General features: G+C 43.7%; 1 protein-coding gene across 1 annotated transcript in view; it reads left to right on the forward strand.

The window, feature by feature from the left end:
* Positions 1-20,015, forward strand: part of LOC129336114 (sodium- and chloride-dependent betaine transporter-like) — a 76,744-nt gene that overhangs the window by 8,973 nt on the left and 47,756 nt on the right. The window contains exons 2-3 of the mRNA XM_054989119.1: positions 11,792-12,021; positions 19,280-19,414. Of these exons, the coding sequence (XP_054845094.1) occupies positions 11,814-12,021; positions 19,280-19,414 (343 nt within the window). The 5' untranslated portion in view covers positions 11,792-11,813. The remainder of the gene's footprint in view (positions 1-11,791; positions 12,022-19,279; positions 19,415-20,015) is intronic.

Below are 20,015 nucleotides of genomic sequence, written 5' to 3' on the forward strand. Positions count from 1 at the left end.
GCTATGACCAGCGCTTCGACCCCTTTAGCATTGGTAGTTGAACCATACCACATTGGCTCTGTTCGGTATATGGCAGCCATGCCATCATAGCCCAGGAGTGCACAAATCTCTCTCCACCATCCTCATCATGGAAGTAACAGACATATAACAGTTCCCCATATATGTTAAACTTCTGTGATGGAAGAGACCCTTAAGAAATTGAAAAGCTTGTGACTGATTGACAATTGTCTCATGGCGATCGAGTCAAGACACCAGGCTCTATTATATCACATTTCTCCCACTCTGAGGAGTCAAGTAGAAATGGAGCATCTTACTGTGAATCTCCATGGCAACAGGAATTGTTCACAACTCCCTAGGGAGGCCAGCCTCACACTTTGAGAACCCCTGTAGCAGAGATCATGCAATAGCTGGCAGCTTGGCCTGCACTCATCCTGTCTCTCTGGCATCTTCAGAAACATAGAGCTAGAAGGCAGCCCCAAAGGTCAACTAGTCCACCCCTGCAAAATGCAGAGAATTCACAGCTGCTCCCCCACCTCCCTCAGTGACCCCTGTTGCATGCCCAGGGGAAGGCCAAAAAGATTCCAGGATCCCTGACCAATCTGGTCTCAATGAAAATTCCTTCCTGACCCCAAAGCGGTGATTGGCATTACCCTGGGCTCATATGAAAGGGCCACGGAAGCCAAGCACCAACTCATCCCTTCATGCATTCTCTCTCTTGATCTGTGTACATTCATATTCAGATAGAGAATCATCATAGCTGTCAGATGACCAATTAACCTCTTCTTACATACCTCCAAGGAAGTAGAGCCCACCACCTCTTGAGGAAGCCTGTTTCACTGGGGAACAGTTCTAACTGTTGGGAAGTTTTTCCTGATGTTTAGCCAAAAACTCTTTTGCTTTAATTTTAACCTGTTATTTCTGGTCCAGCCTGCTGGGACAACAGAAAACAACTCTGCTTCATGTTCTATGTGACAGCCCTTCAAAAACTTGAAGAGGGCTATCATATCACCTCTCAGTCACCTCCTCTCCAGGCTAAACATACCTAGCTCTTTCAACCTTTCCTCGTAAGTCTTGGCCTCCGGACCCCTCACCAGCTTTGTTGACCTCCTTTGGACATGTTCCAGCTTGTCAACATCTTCCTTAAACTGTGGTGCCTAAAACTGTACACAGTACTCCAAATGAGGTCTAGCCGGAGCAGAGTAAAGCACTCTAACGGAGTAAAGCACTTCAACAAGATCTCGACCTCAAGTCTTGGGGAGCTCCTGCCAATCAGAGTAGATAGATACATATTGTTCCAGGTGTTGGCCTGCACTAGATGAACAAGGTTCGAGTCCAGTAGCACAAGACCAACAAGAGTTTTCTGCTTATCAGCTTTTGAGAGTCAATTTCCCTTAGTCAGATACACGTAGGAATGGAGATCCAAGTCTTCTGACTGGGACAGGTAAATACTGAACTTGGTGGGCCAATGATTCCCTATAAGGCAGCTTCATTTGTCCATACGTGTTCTAGAGTGTGGATGTTCCTGGGCCGTAGTTTGGGTGCAGTTGCTGCTGCCTTGGCTGGCCCACTCTGTGTTTCAGTGCCTTGGCCTTTGTGTGTCAGAAATCCATGCCTGAATGTTGAGGCACTCTTGCATCACTGCTGCATTGAGCAAGAGATTATACTGCACCTTTCCATGACCTGGGGAGCAAATAGAGTTCTATCTGGCCTGATGTGCTGGCTCTACCCTGGTTCCTCTGTTAGTTTGTGCAAACTGAGCTCCTCACAACCTGTGCAAAATTAAATGAAAAGCCAGAGGTGTATGGAAATGAATTGCATTGCTTAACATCATCGTGGACCATATATAATGTTCATAAATTTAAATAAATTAACATATGCAGATGAGCAGCCCCTAGCTTACTTCAGGGTTCTAGGATTTTAGAGGTCATCCTTTAAGTGCTTGGCCAGAAGTGTTGTGTAAACCATAATGTAAACAAGTAATAATAAAAGCAGGTGTAGGCTTTCTCATCACCAATCAGCAAATAAATTGGAGTTAAGTCTTTTGGCATCAGCCTATAATGACATTGCTAATAAGCATGGACAAAAGCAACGCTGTGTTTGATGATTTGCATTCGGTGGCTGGCAGGAAACTGAAATTCAGTGAAAGCTGACATTTCAAAACAGCGTTCATTTTGAAGCACAGGCTTTCGTTCAGCTGACAGCCTGTGGAACTCCACTGTGTTGGACATCAGTGACTAACCAGGTGGTGTATCTCCAACAGAATGACAGAAGATTCTATAGCTATCTAAGGATCTTCTGCCGTTATCATCTCTCTACAGGGGTAGAGGGAGATGCTAGCAGATCCTGCATGAGGATAGTTAGGTGGGTAGCTGTGTTGGTCTGCGATAGAACAGCAGGTCTTCTTGAGTCCAGCTAACACTCTGAAAATCTTGTGGGTCACTAAGAGGCCACTGGACTCAAATCCTGCAGTAGTATATTCTCATCACAGCAGGTGCAACTCCATCCGGGGAGGAACAAAATTCTAAAAAGGATTGGTGGGTTAGTGTTACTGATTTAGTTTATTTGTAGACCATCTTTTATTTAAAAAGTCCCCAAAGTGGTTTGTATGTGTGAAAACTGCTGTCCAGTTGCAGCTGACTTATAGTGACCCCTGCTTGGGTTTTCGAGGCAAGAGATGAGCAGAGGTGGTTTGCCCTTGCTTGCCTTTGCATAGCGACCCTGGACTTCCATGGTGGTCTCGCATCCAAGAACTAATCAGGGCTGACCCCACTTAGCTTCCAAGATCTGATGTGATTGGGCTAGCCTGGACCAGGTCAGGGCCAAGGTGGTTTACAACAAAATAAAATATAACACGCATCAATCAAAGCTAGTAAAATACAACAGAAATTTGATTGAAATACAGTAAAAAATTGATACAAGTTTTCCAGTTGAAACAGGAAGCAAACTTCTTGGCTATGGGGAAGGGTCCTACTAATGAGAGCCATAGGGGGCACAAGCTTGGGAAACAGATGCAGTCTGGGGCGAGGAAGGTTGAGCCTGCTGTGAAGAAAAGGGGACCAAAGTGAGGGGCAGAGGGAGGAAGATTAGAATCGGAAGTTAGTTTAATGTTGAGGGCTATTTCTGCTGAGATTTTAAATCTTGCCTAACTCTATTTGTACATACTGCCTTGGAAGGGTTTGTAAGCTGCCCTGAGCCTTTGGGATAAGGCGGGATGAAAATTCCAGTGAAGTTATAATAACAGGGACACATAATTGCAAGCCACTCTGGGAGCTTAGGCTGAGAAACAGAGTATAAATCTCACCGAACAACCAAACAAACATTTCTAAGAAACAAAGCTTTGCTAATACAAGCACAACAAAAATAAGACGTTTCTCTGCTCGACTGGGAAATATTTATTTGCAAAACTATACGAAAGATCCAGGAGAAAACTTAGACTGTACAAAGAAATTATTTTTAAAAAACCCATGTTATCGATTACCAGCTGTTCCTTTTCTGGGCTTCAGTCTCCTGGCGTCATTTTGCATGAAAATGACAATCTGACTGCTAGCTTGAAAAGCATTCTGTCTCTTGCTGACTCTGAGAGTTGCATAATGCTAGGAGATGCAGGAAAACCCACATTAAGGGATATGTGCCAAGAAGACTAGGACCGTACCACATAAGGGATATGGTGTGTGTGTGTGTGGGGTGGGGGGGGGGTGGGGTTTACCCGAGAGTCAATTATTGTAGGCACCAAATGGTCCCCCTTAAAGGGTAAAGAAATAATGGGAGACTTAACTCCAACAAAAAGAATCCCTGTGCACACCAGTGGAATCATCAAAACAAAATTTGGTTCACTTATAGTGCAGTCCTAAGAAGAGTGACCCCAGTCTAAATCCATTGAAATCGATGAGTTTAGACTGGAGTAAGTCTGTTTAGGATTGCACTGTTTCTCAGAAAAGAAACGGGAATAAAACAGAAGACAGGGCAAGCTGGACTCCGACCCTCTTCGATTACTAGGATGTTCTTCCATTGGCTAGGTGGGCAAGCTAGTTAGTTTATTCAGCTTAACAGGCCATAGGCCATAGGTGGGCAAGCACTGGCCTGGCTGGCTGGGTGAATTACTGTCTTCACTGACCAGACTCTTAGATCTCCTTTCCACTCCTGTCTTGATGCCCAGTACTCTCTGGGGCCCCTGGGAGGTTCGACACAGCTGTGTGGCTGATGTTGCTGTTCTTGTGGTTTCCACTGGCACCCTCTTCCTGACACATGGAGAAAGGGAGGGCACAAATCTGCCATCACTACTTGGTCATTTCATTCCCAGATGTCCTGGATGGCAGGCATCAGGCCAGATGGCACAGTGGCCATGCAACAGCATAACATAGTCTACCAATCTGTTTTCTTATAATCTGTCTAATCAGCCTGTTTCCCTGCCACTGCCCACCCTGGAACACACCCCATATTATAGTCCAGTCCAGGGCTTCAGGCACTCTGCTAATAAATACACAAGAGAGCAAGTCAGCAAATAACTCAGTGTGAACGAAAGGTAAACCTGAATTCTTCACAATCAAGATGAGTAGCCATGTTTGTCTGTAGCAGTAGAAAAGAGCAAGAGCCCAGTAGTACCTATTGGACTAACAAAATTTGTGGCAGGGTACGAGCTTTTGTGAGTCACAGCTCACAATAGCTCATACAGCTGGTATCTGAAGAAGTGAGCTGTGACTCATAAAAAAGCTCATACTCTACCACAAATTTTGTTAGTCTTATAGGTGCTACTGGGCTTTTGCTCTTTTCTATTGGATTCTTCACTCATGTATAAATTATGCAATTTATGCAAATGTGTGTGTATTTGCTTATTTTGCATAATTGCTTCCACTGCAGCTAGTCATGGTGTGGTATAAAGAGCTATCCAGTACTGAAGCTTACTCTCTGGAAAACCCCTCCATCTCAGTGCCCATCCAGCAATTTCACTGGGAAATTCATATCTATAGTTCCAAGTCTGTCTTCACAGCCATAAAGACTAGAAGCATCAACCTTAGGAATCCTGATTCTCTTTGGAAACTATTTTTTCCTATAAATCCAGAAACTGAATTGTCTTGAGATCACGTTAATCAAAACACTGTATTTGCACGGATTTAATATGATGATTATTTTACTATAAAGAGAGGAGGAAGGAGCAAATATTCCCTAACATCAAGTTTTCAATGCTGGGCGAAAAACAAAAACAAAAAATCACATTTAAGTTAGCTTTCAAGGTAAGGAACAAGACGTTTTGCAGTTTTGCTTTATTTAATTTTTTTTTTAATGAAGAATTCTAATTACTTAAATTTAAAACCCAGTATTCTTGCATATTTGATAGTCTGATAAACAGTGCTAAACAGGAGTTTGCATTTTCAATTCAGTTACTTAAAATCTGGTAGTTGGACTAGGGTTGCCAGGTCACCCAGCACTAGGGTTGCCAGCTCTCCCAGCACTCGCTTTTTTGGTTGCTTCTAGTGCATGTGCTCTCCAGGCCTGAGTGATGACATCACTTCTGGGAAGTGATGTCATTGTGCAGGTCTGGGAGTATGTGTGTGCTTCTCAGGCCAAACCGGCCTGATTCGGCCCATTTGGTCTTCAAATTGGCCTGCTGAGAAGAGCAGGAGTGCTTCTGGGGTGGCGTGATGACATCATTCCCAGGCATGATGACATCACTCCCAGGAGTGATTTCATCACTTTGCCCTGGAAATGCACCTGGGAGGCCTGTTTCCCTGCCTTTCCCCCTCTGCCAGCCAGATGAGTGCCGGCAGGGAGGGCGCAGAGTGGGAGCGGGGGATCCCCTGCCCCCACCGGGGAACCTAGGGTCCCTAATTTGGAGTGAGCAAAATATTTGTGGATTATAACTTTGTATATGGAAGGAGGCTTTCCTCTGTTACATAAAAGGTCTCAGGATCTCTGAGGCAGGCCAACCAGCTATTATCTTTGACTACTAAAAAAGGCTTGAGGACCATGGGAACTTCATGTACAAAAGCCCTGTAGGGCAGGATCCATAGAACAGAGGGAAACTTGATGAGAATCAGTGGGAAAGAAGGCTTGGTACAGCCCACAGTTATGTTTGCACAAAGTGCTGCATAGTTTCTGTGATTGCTTATGAATTTGCTATGGCTTTGGCCTATGATTGGCTGGCCTGCCTGCCTGCCTGTGTATTGTTCTACTAACTAGTCTGTTATTTATTTCCATTCTACCGCAGGGAATTGGCTCTGCAAAAAGTCCTTCAAGCTCAAATAATGAAAGTTGGACGTTGTACCTAGCTCTATTAAAACTTCTGATATCCCAGACCAGTTCACACATCACACAGATATATCCATTAGCTCTGAAAGAATTGACTTCTGATTCCTGCAGCCAAAATACAATATAACAAATATACAAGATATACAATTTCTGCGGCCCACTCTTATACCATCATTACACACTCACTTCATGTAACAGTAAACTTCGTCGCTGAGTGTCGGTCGGCAGGTTAGCCACAGATAAGGTTAGGATTTCTGTATATTCAGAAGACTCCCCAAGTGTGATGGAGAAGAAAAAGATAGCATGGATATTTAAAATAAATTTCATATGTGAGATCTTTTGCTTTTCTTTCCCTTGCTAGTCCATCTGAATGAAACAGATTTAGGATGGGTTATTTATTTATTTAAAACATTTCTATGCTTCCCTTCCACCCAAATAGGGTTCCCAAGGAAGCAAATATAAACATTAACACATTTCATCAAGAGAAATATTTAAAATAAAGTATGCACACAAACACAATAATTCAATAACAACATAAAAAGACATAATATGAAAAACCAGGGGGAGGCCAATAACCGTTACTTACTGGGGGCATGCCAAACAGAAGACAAAAAATCTTCATTCGTAGGCAGAAGACAACAAGAGAGGGAGACAGATGAATCTCCTTGGGGAGGGAGTTCCAAAGTTTTGGCTCCACAACCAAGAAAGCCCTTTCTTAGGTTGCCCCACATGGCAGGGACATCCAAAGCAAGTCCTCCAGTGTTGACTAGAGTAGAGGGATAGGTCCATATGGTCTTTATCATATGCTGGTCTGAAACAATATAAGGCTTTAAAGGTCAATGCCAGCACCTTGAATTGGGTCTGGAAACAAACTGGGAGCCAATGTAAACAGAGCAAGACTGGAGTGATGTGGCCCCTTCAACCCATTCCAGTCAACATTCTGGTGCCAGTATTCTGTACTAACTGTAGCTTCCAGACAGTCTTCCATGGCAGCCCTGAATAGAGCACATTGCAATAATATAGATGTTACAACGGCACACACCACAGCAGCAAGATTACACCCCCCCCACACACACACTCACACACACACACTTCAGGAGTGGCCACCCTCTTAGAGAGGCATTTCTTGTCTTCCAGACTCAGACCGCCAGTCCCCCCACCTCCATAGTAGTCTTAGCAGCCAGGAGGGGCAAGGGTCATATAAACACATGGTAGGTCTCAAACTTCCAAGAATCCTGTCCTCATCCTTGAATTGGACAAGCTGAAAGGTTTCTCACATAACTGGACAAATCAGCACCCTGAGATTATCTAGTCTTGTCACTGCTAGTGTAGAGTCCAAGTTGGAAAGTGTGAGAGATTTTAATCCACAGAGTGCTAAGCAAAATGATCACAGAGGGCTGTAGAGCAGTCCATCTCCTCCTGTAGGCTGGAACCCAATTGGCCTGGAGATCAGTTGTAATTCTGGGAGATCTCCAACCACCACCTGGAGGTTGGTAACCCTAAACTCAATAGGCCCCTTCCCTGCACAGTATATGGGGCCTATGGTTATTACTCAAGGTAGGTCCATAGTTGTCATGGAGACCATGAAATCCTGAGCTGCTCCTGGCAAGGTAGCCTCAACATGGATGGTGAAGTCCTCCCAAACAACTAGCCTCAGAGTCTTCAACATGACCTCAGATACCCCCTCCACCCCTCAGGAAGGGAGACAGTTGGGTAATAGGATGGGTGGTACACCAATAGAATCTCCAATCCTGTTTATTTATTTATTTATGTCATTTATAGTCCACCTTTCTCACTGAGACTCAAGGCGGATTACACAGTATGAGATTAGTACAATCAGTATTAAGTACATTTCAATACAGTATCAAGGACATTTCCATAAATAATGCCATAGGATAAATAAATACAAGTTTAAAAGACATAGTATTAGCAAGAATCCAATACAGAGTAGAAAAAATACTGAAGCAGAACATAATCAATTCTAGGACTAACGTTAGACAATATGGAACACTGGTGGTACATAGGAGTACATATTTAAAGCAACAAATAATATGTAAGGCAATATAGTGATGAAGTCTATGGTCCATTAGCGAAGCATCTGAGACCCCGGTGGAATCTACATTCACCCATTACCCGCATGTTTATCGGATATCTTCCGTTTGCCTCCAATCCGCGATTTTTTCCTCTTCGTTCACATTCCTGCTTCCAATTCGTCTTTCTCGCGCGTCCCTCCGGTCACACGGCCGCTCAAAAACCGCTTTTTTGGGCGGGACCTTTTTTCCCCTCCCATTTTTTTTTAGCACACTTTTCCGTTATTTCGATCTTGCCTTATAAAGAAACATCATTGAAGATAATGATGCCTCTCTTTCCCCCACTGACAGCACTGATGGCTCTCTCCCGTTTCTTTTTTGGAAATTTGGAAGCATGTGGGAAGCTTTCGTGGGAATTTCCTATGCAGGACAGTTCAGTGCCTGAATTTTACTGAAGTTTCACTTCCTTGGAGTGTCATTATTTCGATATTTCATAATTTCGATATTACAGTAATATAAAATAAAAAAAATAAAAAACAGTTAAAAAGGAAGTTTCGCGAGTCCGTTCTGAGGGTGGATTCACCCCAAAATGATTTTTCAAACTACCAGATTTGATTCAGAAACAGCATAATCAATAAATCCAATGCTATGAAGTCAAAAACAGTCTTTTGCAGACTACGGAGCACTTGCAAGTTGAATCAGCCAATAGGAACTCTCGGAACGGCCGGAGAGACAGGAAGGGGGGTGGTTTTTAAAAAAACCGCGTAAATTGCACATTGGCCCGTTCACGGCCACCGTGAAACTCCCGTTGAAAACCTGTGACCACATATTCGGGAGAAATGCGAATGAAATGCGTCTGTTTAATGAGGTAATGTGACCGGCACTCGGGATTGCGTGGGGAATGTGGGGAACATGCGACTTAGAATGAGTAATGTGGATTTGACCCCCATCCCTACAATACAGCCCTCCACTTGAGTAAAAAGCCTTTTTGAATAGTATGGTTTTGCATTGTTTATGAAAAGCCAGGAGAGTGGGGGCTCTTCTGACTTCCTCAGGCAGGTCATTCCACAGGATAGGGGCCACCACAGAGAAAGCCTGTGTATGGGTTGCTGCTGACTTCACCTGTGTGCAGCCTGGCACCTGCAGGAGACCCTGTTCAGATGAGCGAAGCTGCCGTGGAGGAACATAGGGAGCGAGGCAGTCCTGCAGGTATGCTGGACCAAAGCCGTGAAGAATTTTGTATGTAATAACTAATACCTTGAACTGATCATGGTAACTGATCGGTAGCCAGTGGAGCAACTGCAGGATGGGAGTGATGTTCATGCTCCTGCTCACTCCTGATAACAGTCGAGCTGCAGCATTTTGCACCAATTGGAGCCTCCTAGTTAACTTAGATGGGAGACCTGTGTATAGAGCATTACAATAGTCAAGCCTTGATGTTACCATAGCATGGATCCATGTGGCCAGGTCAGCCATGTCAAGATAAGAAGCCATCTTCCAGGCTAGAGTGAGGTTGTAGAAAACATTTTTTGCCTCTGCCTTTACTTGTTTTTCTAGTAATAACGCTGGATCCAGTAGAACCCCATGGCTCTTAAGTGAGTCTGCAAGGGTCAGACGAACTCCATTGAAAGAGGGGAGTACAATGTCCTTCAAGGTCTCTGGCTTCCCAACAAGTATCACTTCAGTCTTGTCTGGGATCAGTTTCAATTTGTTGTTTTTCAACCATTTCACCATGGCTGTCAGGCAGTGATCTAAGATTTCTACTGCATTCTGTGGAGACCTGGATAGCGAGATATAGAGTTGGGTGTCATCTGTATACTGATGACATCCAACTCCATAGCTGCGAATGAGTTCTCCTAAAGGCTTGACGCAGAGGTTGAATAACATGGGAAATAAAATTGCCCCCTGCAGAACCCCGTAAAATAGTTCCCATTCTGGAGACAGCTGATCTCCAATGGCAACCCTTTGAGTCTGCTTCAAGAGAAACAATTTAAATCAGTCCAGGGCACATCCTTTGATTGCCCACTTCTGTTTCTAAATGCCTCAACAGGATGGCATGGTCTACTGTATCAAAGGCTGCAGATAGATACAATAGAAGCAATAGGGAGGCATGGCATTTCTCTATATTCAGACGGAGATCATCCACTAATGCTACTAGTGCTGCTCTGTCCCATGGCCTGGTCTGAAACTGAACTGGAAAGGGTCCAGAGCGCTAGAGTTATCCAAGAAGGACTGGAGTTAGTCAGCTACTGCTGTCTCAATCACTTTGCCCAGAAAGGGAAGATTACAGACTGGGCGATAATTGGCCACATCATTTTTGTCTAGGGATGGTTTTTTAAGTAGCGGATGGATAACCGCCTGTTTGAGCTGCCTGAGAAAGCTGCTCTGAGTTAGTGATTAATTACAATAGACCTCACTTATGTGGTCCTTACTTGATGTTAACAGCCAGGATGGGCAAGGATCGAGCGAACAAGTAGTGGCTTTCATAGACATCAAGATCCTGTTAAGGTCTGTCATTGTAATTGGTTCAAAGCAGTCTAAATATAAGCTGGATGATGTATTAAGCATTTCTTCTATCTTGTTTGCATTGCAGCTAGCATCTAGATCAGAGCGTATTCGTGCTATTTTATCAGCGAAAAACTTAGCAAAGGCCTCACCGCTAATTGTCTGTTCTTGGGACTGTAAAGGTTCAGAATTAGGAGTTAGGAGGCGTTTGGATATCTTAAACAATTGGAATGGCTGTGAACTAGCCAACACAATCGTTGCCAAAAAATAATGTTTCTTTGCTGCTTTCATTTCCGCTTCATAGGTCCCCCAGTGGGTTCTGTAGCATGTTCTATCTGCTTTCGTGTGAGTTTTTCACCAGTGCCTTTCTAGACATCTTCCAACCCTCTTTATGTCAGCCAGCTTTGTGGTAAACCATGGGGCTGGCATCCATCCACTAGATGCACAGTCTCAAAACTGGTAAAGCCCTGGACAGGGCATCGAGCCGGGGGGTAGAATTCCAATAGACTACAGCAACACAATCTCCCTGCCCATCAAGCGTGCCTGGGGGGCATAGTTGGAAGATGCTAACTCCTCCCCCTCCCCCTGGCCATGTCTCACTGATATGTGCCCCGTCAGCCCTATCATCCAAGATTAAATCCTGGAGAACCACTATTTTGCCTGCAACTGCCCTGACATTTAGAGGTAAGAAATTATGGCCCAGCACTATCCTGGCTGAAGGGGCAACAGCATGCAAATCTCTGCTGTCCCTTCCCCTTACCTGACCTATTCTTCTCCCACCACCTACCCTATATCCTACTGATGTTGGCACCACCCCGATTTAGTGTGGGCTATATCAATTTCACTGTTTTGTCCTAATAAACAGATTACAGGATTTCTTTTGGGTTACTTCTGGTGCTTCTGAGTGCATTTCTTGAGGGCCGCACCTGGAGCATGAGAAACTGGACAAAACAAGTGTGATGTGAATTATGTGATAAATTATGACTTCATGTGTTCTGTTTTCCTCTTAGTCTTCCCCCACCCTACAGAACGATGGAATGCAAAGGATCTGGGGATATGGAGCCCAATGGAGGCATGATTGTGCCAGAAGTAGAAGAAAAAGCAGAGGAGGAGAAGGAGGAGCTTCAAGACAGAGGCCAGTGGACCAACAAAGTGGAATTTGTACTGTCTGTGGCTGGGGAGATTATTGGTTTGGGCAACGTTTGGAGATTCCCTTATCTCTGTTACAAGAATGGAGGTGGTAAGCATTCAGCATTTTCCAGTATTTATTTGCCCGTTTCCATCAGTCATTGCAAAAAACAGGTAATCAAATTTTAGGTTTCCAATCCTGCAAGCAATATGCAGATTGCAACAAGCCATAAAATTAACAATGTAAAATAAATAAGCTAATGAGAAAATCATCAAGTGACGGGCTGCCTTTGAAACCATTAGACAGACACAGTCCCCATAACACCTAATAATATTTTGTGCAACACTTTTTGTATTGCCAGTGCAAAGAGAGTGCATTTATGAGTGACATGTGTGTCCCTGGACTCTATTAGGGAACACCTGCCAGCTTGGCTTACTTCCCATTGAGCACTGATGATAAGAAAACCAATTAATTGACGGGCTGTTCAGCTGTTCACAACATGTTCAGGTGTATTCTCAGGAAAAGGCTACTTGCAGCCATCAGAAGCCAACTCCCAGCTAATGAGGGATCAGCTGGGAGTCAGCTTCTGATCTCCTGCTTGAGAAATTTTGTTGTGTGTACCCCGAAAAGTAGCCTTTTTTTGCTGAGAGGGGTGGTGGCTCAGAACTCAATTCCCAACTGATCCCCTGATCAGCTGAAAGTCAGCTTCTGATCAATAGGAAGCTACAAACTTGTTGGGCAGCTTTTCAAGTTGCTTGGTGCAATCTGAGCATATACCTGATAGGTTCACAGTCTGTTTGTGTGAGTGCTGAACAAGGTTAAGGTAACTATTAGTCTCTGGTTGTGTCCATGCGTCCTTAGAGGTACAGTTCACCCTTGGAACTGAGGTGGCTTTTCCCCAAGCATCCATGTTATCGTTTGCCAAATGTATGCATATTGTTTTGTTAGTTACCATGTTTTCTTCGTCTTTACTGGGACCACACTTGCTCTGGTGTTTTCTTTTTTGTGAAGGCCCAAAATAGAAAACGGCTATGTAAAGGAGCATTTGCGATGCAATCATTTCATGCAGGTTAAGCTTCCATGCAGTCAAGCTTGCATTTACATTATTTTTAAGAGGATAAAATAAGAGCTTATATATTTGAATAGCATGGTAAGTGAACACTCTGACATAAGTTTGCCAATCTCCTGGTGGTGCTTAGAGTTTTCCAGGAATTATTTATAACTAATTTCCAGACTGCAGAGGTTAGTCTTCCTGGAGGAAATGGCTGGAGGGAGAACTCTGTGGCAACACACCTCTGCTGAGGTCCCTCCTTTCCCCAGACTCCACCCTCCCTAGGAGTTTCCTAAGCCAGGGTGGGCAACCTTACACTTTTTAAAAGGCAGTGGTATCAGGGGTGTGTGTGTTTGTGTGACTGAAAGAGAGAGAGAACCTTGATAGAGTGTTGATGCAGACATGGTTGTAAACATGACCACGACATTTCTGCAACTATATTCCATGTAGCCATCACTGGGAAAAGAAAAGAGCCCAAGCTCTTCTTATTCAGGGTAAGCGACTGGATTCCAGGAGTAACAAAGGGGCAATAAATTACATATTTGTTATACTCTAAACTGTTGCTTTTTATTATGTTTTAAAACTAATGATTATAGATAGCAGTTGTTACACATGCTACGTACTGGCACACTATTTCCCCACTATTTGCAATGGAGTTGCTCTGGAACACTTACGAAAGAGGATATCCCATTGTTGGCCTCAAGTTCCTTGTAACTGGATTTCCATCTGAATTAAGAAGACAATAGTTAGATCTGGTTCTTATTTTATAACATTACATGACTGGCATTCTGACAAGGGAAAATGTTTTTTTGTTGGGGCCTTGTACTTAATTATCTGCCATGGAAATGAACTTCACTCAGAGGTTGCTGGCACTGGAGAAAAGGCTTTAAAGAGCAAAACCAGGTTCTCCTAGGAAACAGAGTGGGGCTATTACAAACAGCTGTATCTCCAAAAAGTGTTGAGTAAAGGAGGAGGCAACATATGCTCTCCTTCCGTATGCTTACTACTTTTGGAGGCTTTGGGACAGGCCAGTGAGATGGCTTGCAAGGACACAAACTATTTTTGAAAAGCTGTGAAAAGCAGCTTGTGAAATTCAAGATCTGAATGCCCTGCATAGGAAGTTACTGCAGCTCCAAAGCTCTTCTGGATGGCCAGAGTCCATGGAAGCTCTTGGAAGTTTCAGTCCTGTTGTGACACAATATTTGCTTTCCCAAGAGTGCTTTATGAATGATCTGCACCCAGGAACTGAAAATCCACACTGTTTTTTTTGGTTTTTTCCAAAGGAACATTCAATGATTAGCTGGATCCATGGATCGGAATGCTTCCTGAAAAATCCAATATCAGCAAATCCAAAACTCAGCATTACTGTTTTTTTAAAAAATCAACCAAACAAAAAAAGACAGCCACCATCAACTTTCAGATCCAAGAATAGACCTTGTCCATTTAGAGAGGGCTTATTCATCTCTGACTCCAATGCTCTTAGACTGGAATAACTCTGCTTAGGATTGTACTGTAAACCAAATAGATGTTATCCATGTACTGAGTATAAACAGCCCACCCCTCCTTTTGAAGTGCCAGGCAGGTGGCAAGAATAAAACATTTGTTAAACCCTTGAGAAGCACACTGAAGTATGATTGGTGGACTACGTTTGGCTTTCAGAATCAGAAAGACATTTTTATAAGCTTGGGAAGTGATCTGCCCACTGGTTACATAGATAAGATAAAGCAAGAACGTCTCCATGCTTAAAGGCAGCAAACTTCTGAATTCCACTTCTAGGAGGAAATTTCAGGGGAAGGCCTTTTCTCTGAGCAGTGTTTGTCGGCTCTCCCAAACAATTGGCTGGTCAGTGTGCAAAATGGATTACTGGACTAGATGCACCACTGGTCGGATCCAGCAGGGCTCTTCTTATAAGATAAGATAAACCTGCAAGATTAGGCCATACATTCAGGACTTTCTAGCTCAAATTTTACCCCTTTTTTCATACTGTGTATAATTTATAAACTTGCCCCCTTCTTTAGTTGTTTTCTCTCTACACTTAAAAAAAAATCCAAATACTTCAGCTTTTCTTTGTACAGATGGTGCTCCAATCCTTTGATCATCTGGGCTATCTTTCATTTTTGAGTTGAGGTGTCTAGAATTGTATATGGCAGTCCAAATGCAGATACGCTATATGATTGGATAAATATATTACAACTAGTAACAAAGCCTGTTGTGGGAAAAAATACAACGGGCTCTAGAAAGGGGAGGGCCTCCTCCGTGACTGATTCCGGCTGGGTGAAGGTGGGAGGTGGACATTGCCACCTGCTCCTCTCCTTATCTGAGCTGAGTGAAGGGGGGTGGGTGGGCATTGAGAGCCAGTTTGGTGTAGTGTTTAAGAGTGCTGGACTCTAATCTGGAGAGCTGGGTTTGATTCCCCACTCCTCCACTTGAAGCCAGCTGGGTGACTTTGGGCTAGTCGCGGTTTCTGAAGCTCTCTCAGCCCCACCCACCTCACAGGGTGTTTTGTTGTGGGGATAATAATGGCACACTTTGTAAACCGCTCTGAGTGGGCATTAAGTTGTCCTGAAGGGCAGTATATAAATTGAATGTTGTTGTTATTATTATTGCCTCCTGCTCTGCTCTTGATCCCAGCTGGGTGAAGGGGGTTGGATATTGCCTCCTTCTCTGTGCCTGATTCCAGCTGGGTGAAGGCAGGGGCAAGTATTGCCACCTGCTTCACTCTTGATCCCAGCCAGGTGAAAGGGAGTGGGCATTGCCACCTGCTCTGCTCCTGACCCTAGCTGGGTGAAGACAGGGGATGGGCATTGCCCCCTGTTCTGCTCCTGATCCTAGCTGGGTGAAGGTGGGGTATGGGCATTGCCCTTGCTCCGTGCCTGATCCTAGCTGGATGAAGACTGAGGGTGGGCATTGCCACCTGCTCCACTCCTGATACCAGCAGGGTGAAGGCAGGGGGCAGGCATTGCTGCCTGCTATGCACCTGACCCTGGCCTGGGCTTCCCACTGTGGCACGCTCTCTGGAGGGACAGTCTGCCTCATCTGGGCTTCCCTCCATGGCAGTGCCCTCTGGAGGTGCACCAGGGTAGGAAGTGAGTTGTCAGGAACACGGTTTGCCTTTTATATAGTAGGATGTTGGTAGTTCTGTTTTCAGTCCATTTCCTAGTAACCCATACCATATTTTTGCACCACTACCACACACCAAATATATGTTTTCATCAACTGCAACAACCCACGATTATCTGATTGCTAGTCAACATCATGTCAGAGTCCATGTGGTGCAACAGCCTCACTGAAGCTGTCAATGCCTGTAAGGCAGGTGGAGGGGGAAGAGTCTGCGATCCCTATAGTTGATATCTTGAGTAAGATGATGGAAGAAACTTTCAGGTGGGTAGCCATGTCGGTCTGTAGTAGAAGAGCAAGATCTGAGTCCAGTAGCACCTTAAAGAGCAACAAGATTCCCAGGGTATAAGTTTTTGAAAGTCTAGCTCTCTTTGCCAGATGGAAGAAATGTGGCATGGAAATGTTAGTATTTTTTTTTGCCATGTTGTGCTTAACTTTACGTTTACTTGAACCTCATTTGTGCATAACTGGTTTTACTTGAAACTCGTGTGCATTTTTCTGCCCATTCTTCCAGTTAGGAGAAATTATCATGAGGTCCTCCTTTGCCCTCTGTTGGGCTTCCACCATCTTGAATACTTTGGTGTTATGCACAAACTTGGCTGCTTTGTTACTCACCCCAATTCCAAATTCTTTAGAAATAAATCAAATAGCAACAGTTCTTGCATAGATCTTTGAAAAGATTCCTCTTGTGATGCTTGCCTGTTTATTATCGTCTTGTATAAGAGGACCTATCTGCATATCCCATGATGAGTACTAAGTCTGCAGATGCCTGGAGGAGGAACTCCTCTGATGCGGGATAGCAGATCATCTGCCCTGCAGGAGTGCCTCATTGCCTGTACTTTGCTTGTATATTTGTAAACAAAGAAAGAACGCCATATGTTTCCAGGGCTCTCCCTTCCAAAAGGAATCAATCCAGATAAACACTACCCCAGTACTACTCACTGCCTAGGGACTGGGAAGAGCAAAGCAATCCATATTTCGTAGAAGGATATTTGGAAGGATTCCAAATCAAAATTTAAGTTAATTGCAGATTGGGTACCAACTGCAAATGCACAGGAGAACCTCTGGTGGTCTACAGACTATAAATTGTTCCCTTACCCATAGTTCATAAACACAGCCCAGTGGATTCCCTAAATACATTGTCAATCTCATTGCCACCCTCTTTATCCTACCTTGATTTTCTGTAGTGCAAAGAAAGTTACATCTTTCCAGATGGCTTATAAATATTTTAAATATGCCTGTGCTTGGATTTCTTGTATTTGTTTAGATTTACATTTTTAATCTGCTTTTCAGCCCCCAAACAGGCCTTTCTTAATAAAAGGAAAACTAATACTTTTTAGCTTATCACAGTGATTCTCAAAACTTTCTGAAGTAGGGCCCACTGTTGAATATACTCTATTTTCCAGGACCCACTTGCAAAGTCACTCCTTGCTATTTTTATCCTCCCCAATGTTAGAACCTCACCAAACAAGTTTATTTTTTATTTTTAGTATTTCTACATATATAGCAATATATATTACTATATTTTGTGGCCATTTCAAAAACAGTGGAGAGGCAAATCCAGATTTCCTATCAAGCCTCTAGTTTGCCCTGTATTTCCTCCACCCTCCTGGCCTTACAAACCACCTGTAAGAGAGTTAGAACCCATTTCTAACTCAGCAAGGACAAGATGCCACACTTTTGACTTTTAAATTTAATTCTCTCTTACCTTTTTTCTATCATTGAATTCAAGACAGCATATGTGAGATTCCTAGGAGATCTTCCATGTATGTGTTGATTGCGTTCAGACAGCACTGTCATGCGTGGTGGGCCATTGGAGGGAATCCCGTCAACATATGCCTTGGAAGAGAGAAGGGGATGGGATGCACATATTAAAGGCATCTGTTTTGCATGCAGAATTTACCAGGTTCACGCTCTGTAATCTCCAATTAAAAGGATAAGGTAGAAGGTGGTGAGAAAAACCTCAACCTGAGATTCTGGTGAACCACTACCAGTCACAGAATTGATCATGACTGACCAATGGTTAGACTTGGTATATATGGTGAAATGCCTTACACCCTGGGATTAGCGCCAAAGTTTGCAGCCACAAAGGATAATTCTTGGGTTTGCACTACAGGCTCAGAGATTATAAAGAGCTTTTGCTGGCTAGCAGGAGGGGAAAGAGAAGAGGTAAATGAGTATGAGTCACCTCTAAAGCACAGACCAGTACTATAGAAATGCAGATGACCCTTGCTAGGAGGACAATGGCAAACCATAGTCTCACCTAAATCATATTCTCACCTAAACTAGGGATTCCCAAGGCCAAAGTGCAGAGCGGACATTCTTGCTGACAGGAAGGAAAAAGAGAGTCTGCTGGCTGGGGGATGGGGTACACCAGAAAATAAAACCACAGAGCATGTTGAAGAATCTCTTTTGGCTATTTTACACACCAAACAAAAGGAAGGAATCAATTTTGACTATAGAAAGTAGTTATGAGCACATTGTCCTGAGGATCTTGGGGATGATCCATGAGTTCTGAGACCAAGGTAATGGATGATTTCTAAATATTTATAACTCCAAGAATTATATAGCCTATCTCTTATTACCGTCTTGGGGATATGTAAGAGTTGGGCATAAGAGGATATGTGTTTATCACCTTTTCTTTTATCTTTGCTCAGTCTGTTGAGTTTGCAGATGTTGTGTGTGCCTTTTATTTTCTCATTAAATCTCTTTTCATTTTCAGTGTGGTCAGTCTGATCTGTGTGAAGTCACAGTTCAGCCCATGTATACCAGGAGCAGAAAGGGGAGGGGGGGAAAGAAAGGTTGGTTAAGCCTTTTCTGCCTGTACTTCATTTCCTGAAGTCATGCCCTTCCCTCCCTTCTGCTTACCCTCTTCAGGATTTCAAATGCATGTTTGCGAGGACAAGGACACCTTTGAAATCATGCCATGGAAAAAGTGGCTTGGGTGAAGGAGTAATTTCAAGCAGAGAATGAGGGAAAGGATCATGCAATTCCTTCAACCCTACTGTTTCCTGGTCACAATCGTCCCGCTTCCAGTGGCTTTGAAAAAATGGCATCAGGGTTTTAGTGCACTCAGCTGAGCCTCTCCTGTACTTAAACCCTTAGCATGATATTTACTCCAACCAGAAAAAAATAGTATTTTTTTTAAAAGGTGGAGTTAACTTGATTTTGCTTCATCTCTTCCTCTTCCACTCCTCACAGGTGCTTTCCTCATCCCATACCTCATCTTCCTCTTTGCTTGTGGGATTCCAGTATTCCTCCTGGAGACAGCACTTGGGCAATACACTAGCCAAGGTGGGATCACTGCCTGGAGAAAGATCTGTCCTATTTTTGAAGGCAAGTCTCTTGCACGTGGGAAGTCCTGGTTATTTTCCATAAAGCCCTCTGTGTACTTTTTGATCTAGTTTCCTGGAAGGCCCTTGGCTACAGGGCAGGGCTCTGAGCCAGTTGCTGATATACCTGCTCCAAATTGTAATCTGAATCAAAAGGGTGAGTCATTCCGAAGAATGTCAAAAGACGGTACTGATAATCCACATACAGTCAAAAGATGGAGCCAAAGTAATGGTTAGAAGCAAACCAAGTTAAAGAATTGTGGCATGGAGCCAAGGTAGATAAGAAGGCTGTAACTGGGTGCAGGATAATGATCACAGGCAAAAGCCCAGATATCCTCAATAAGAGGTTGAAGCCAGAGAATGAATTGTACCAGTTTTTATATGCAATGGTAGAGTCGGAACAGGAGGCTGATGAGGGTGATAATAGCAGATTTCTGAAGGTAATGTTATGGCTTCTGTTTGGGCCTTGCAGTGGTAGCTGACAGGTTAGGTTTGGCCAGTGGTGCTGCTGAACACAATGCTTCAGAGACAAAATAACATTTCAGGCTCTGACATGTCTAGTTTCTCCACCCCATCCCATCTTTTCTTCTTCTTAAAAATCCAGC

Source organism: Eublepharis macularius, chromosome 9 (assembly GCF_028583425.1).
Source record: "Eublepharis macularius isolate TG4126 chromosome 9, MPM_Emac_v1.0, whole genome shotgun sequence".
In the NCBI taxonomy this organism is placed as follows: Eukaryota; Metazoa; Chordata; class Lepidosauria; order Squamata; family Eublepharidae; genus Eublepharis; species Eublepharis macularius.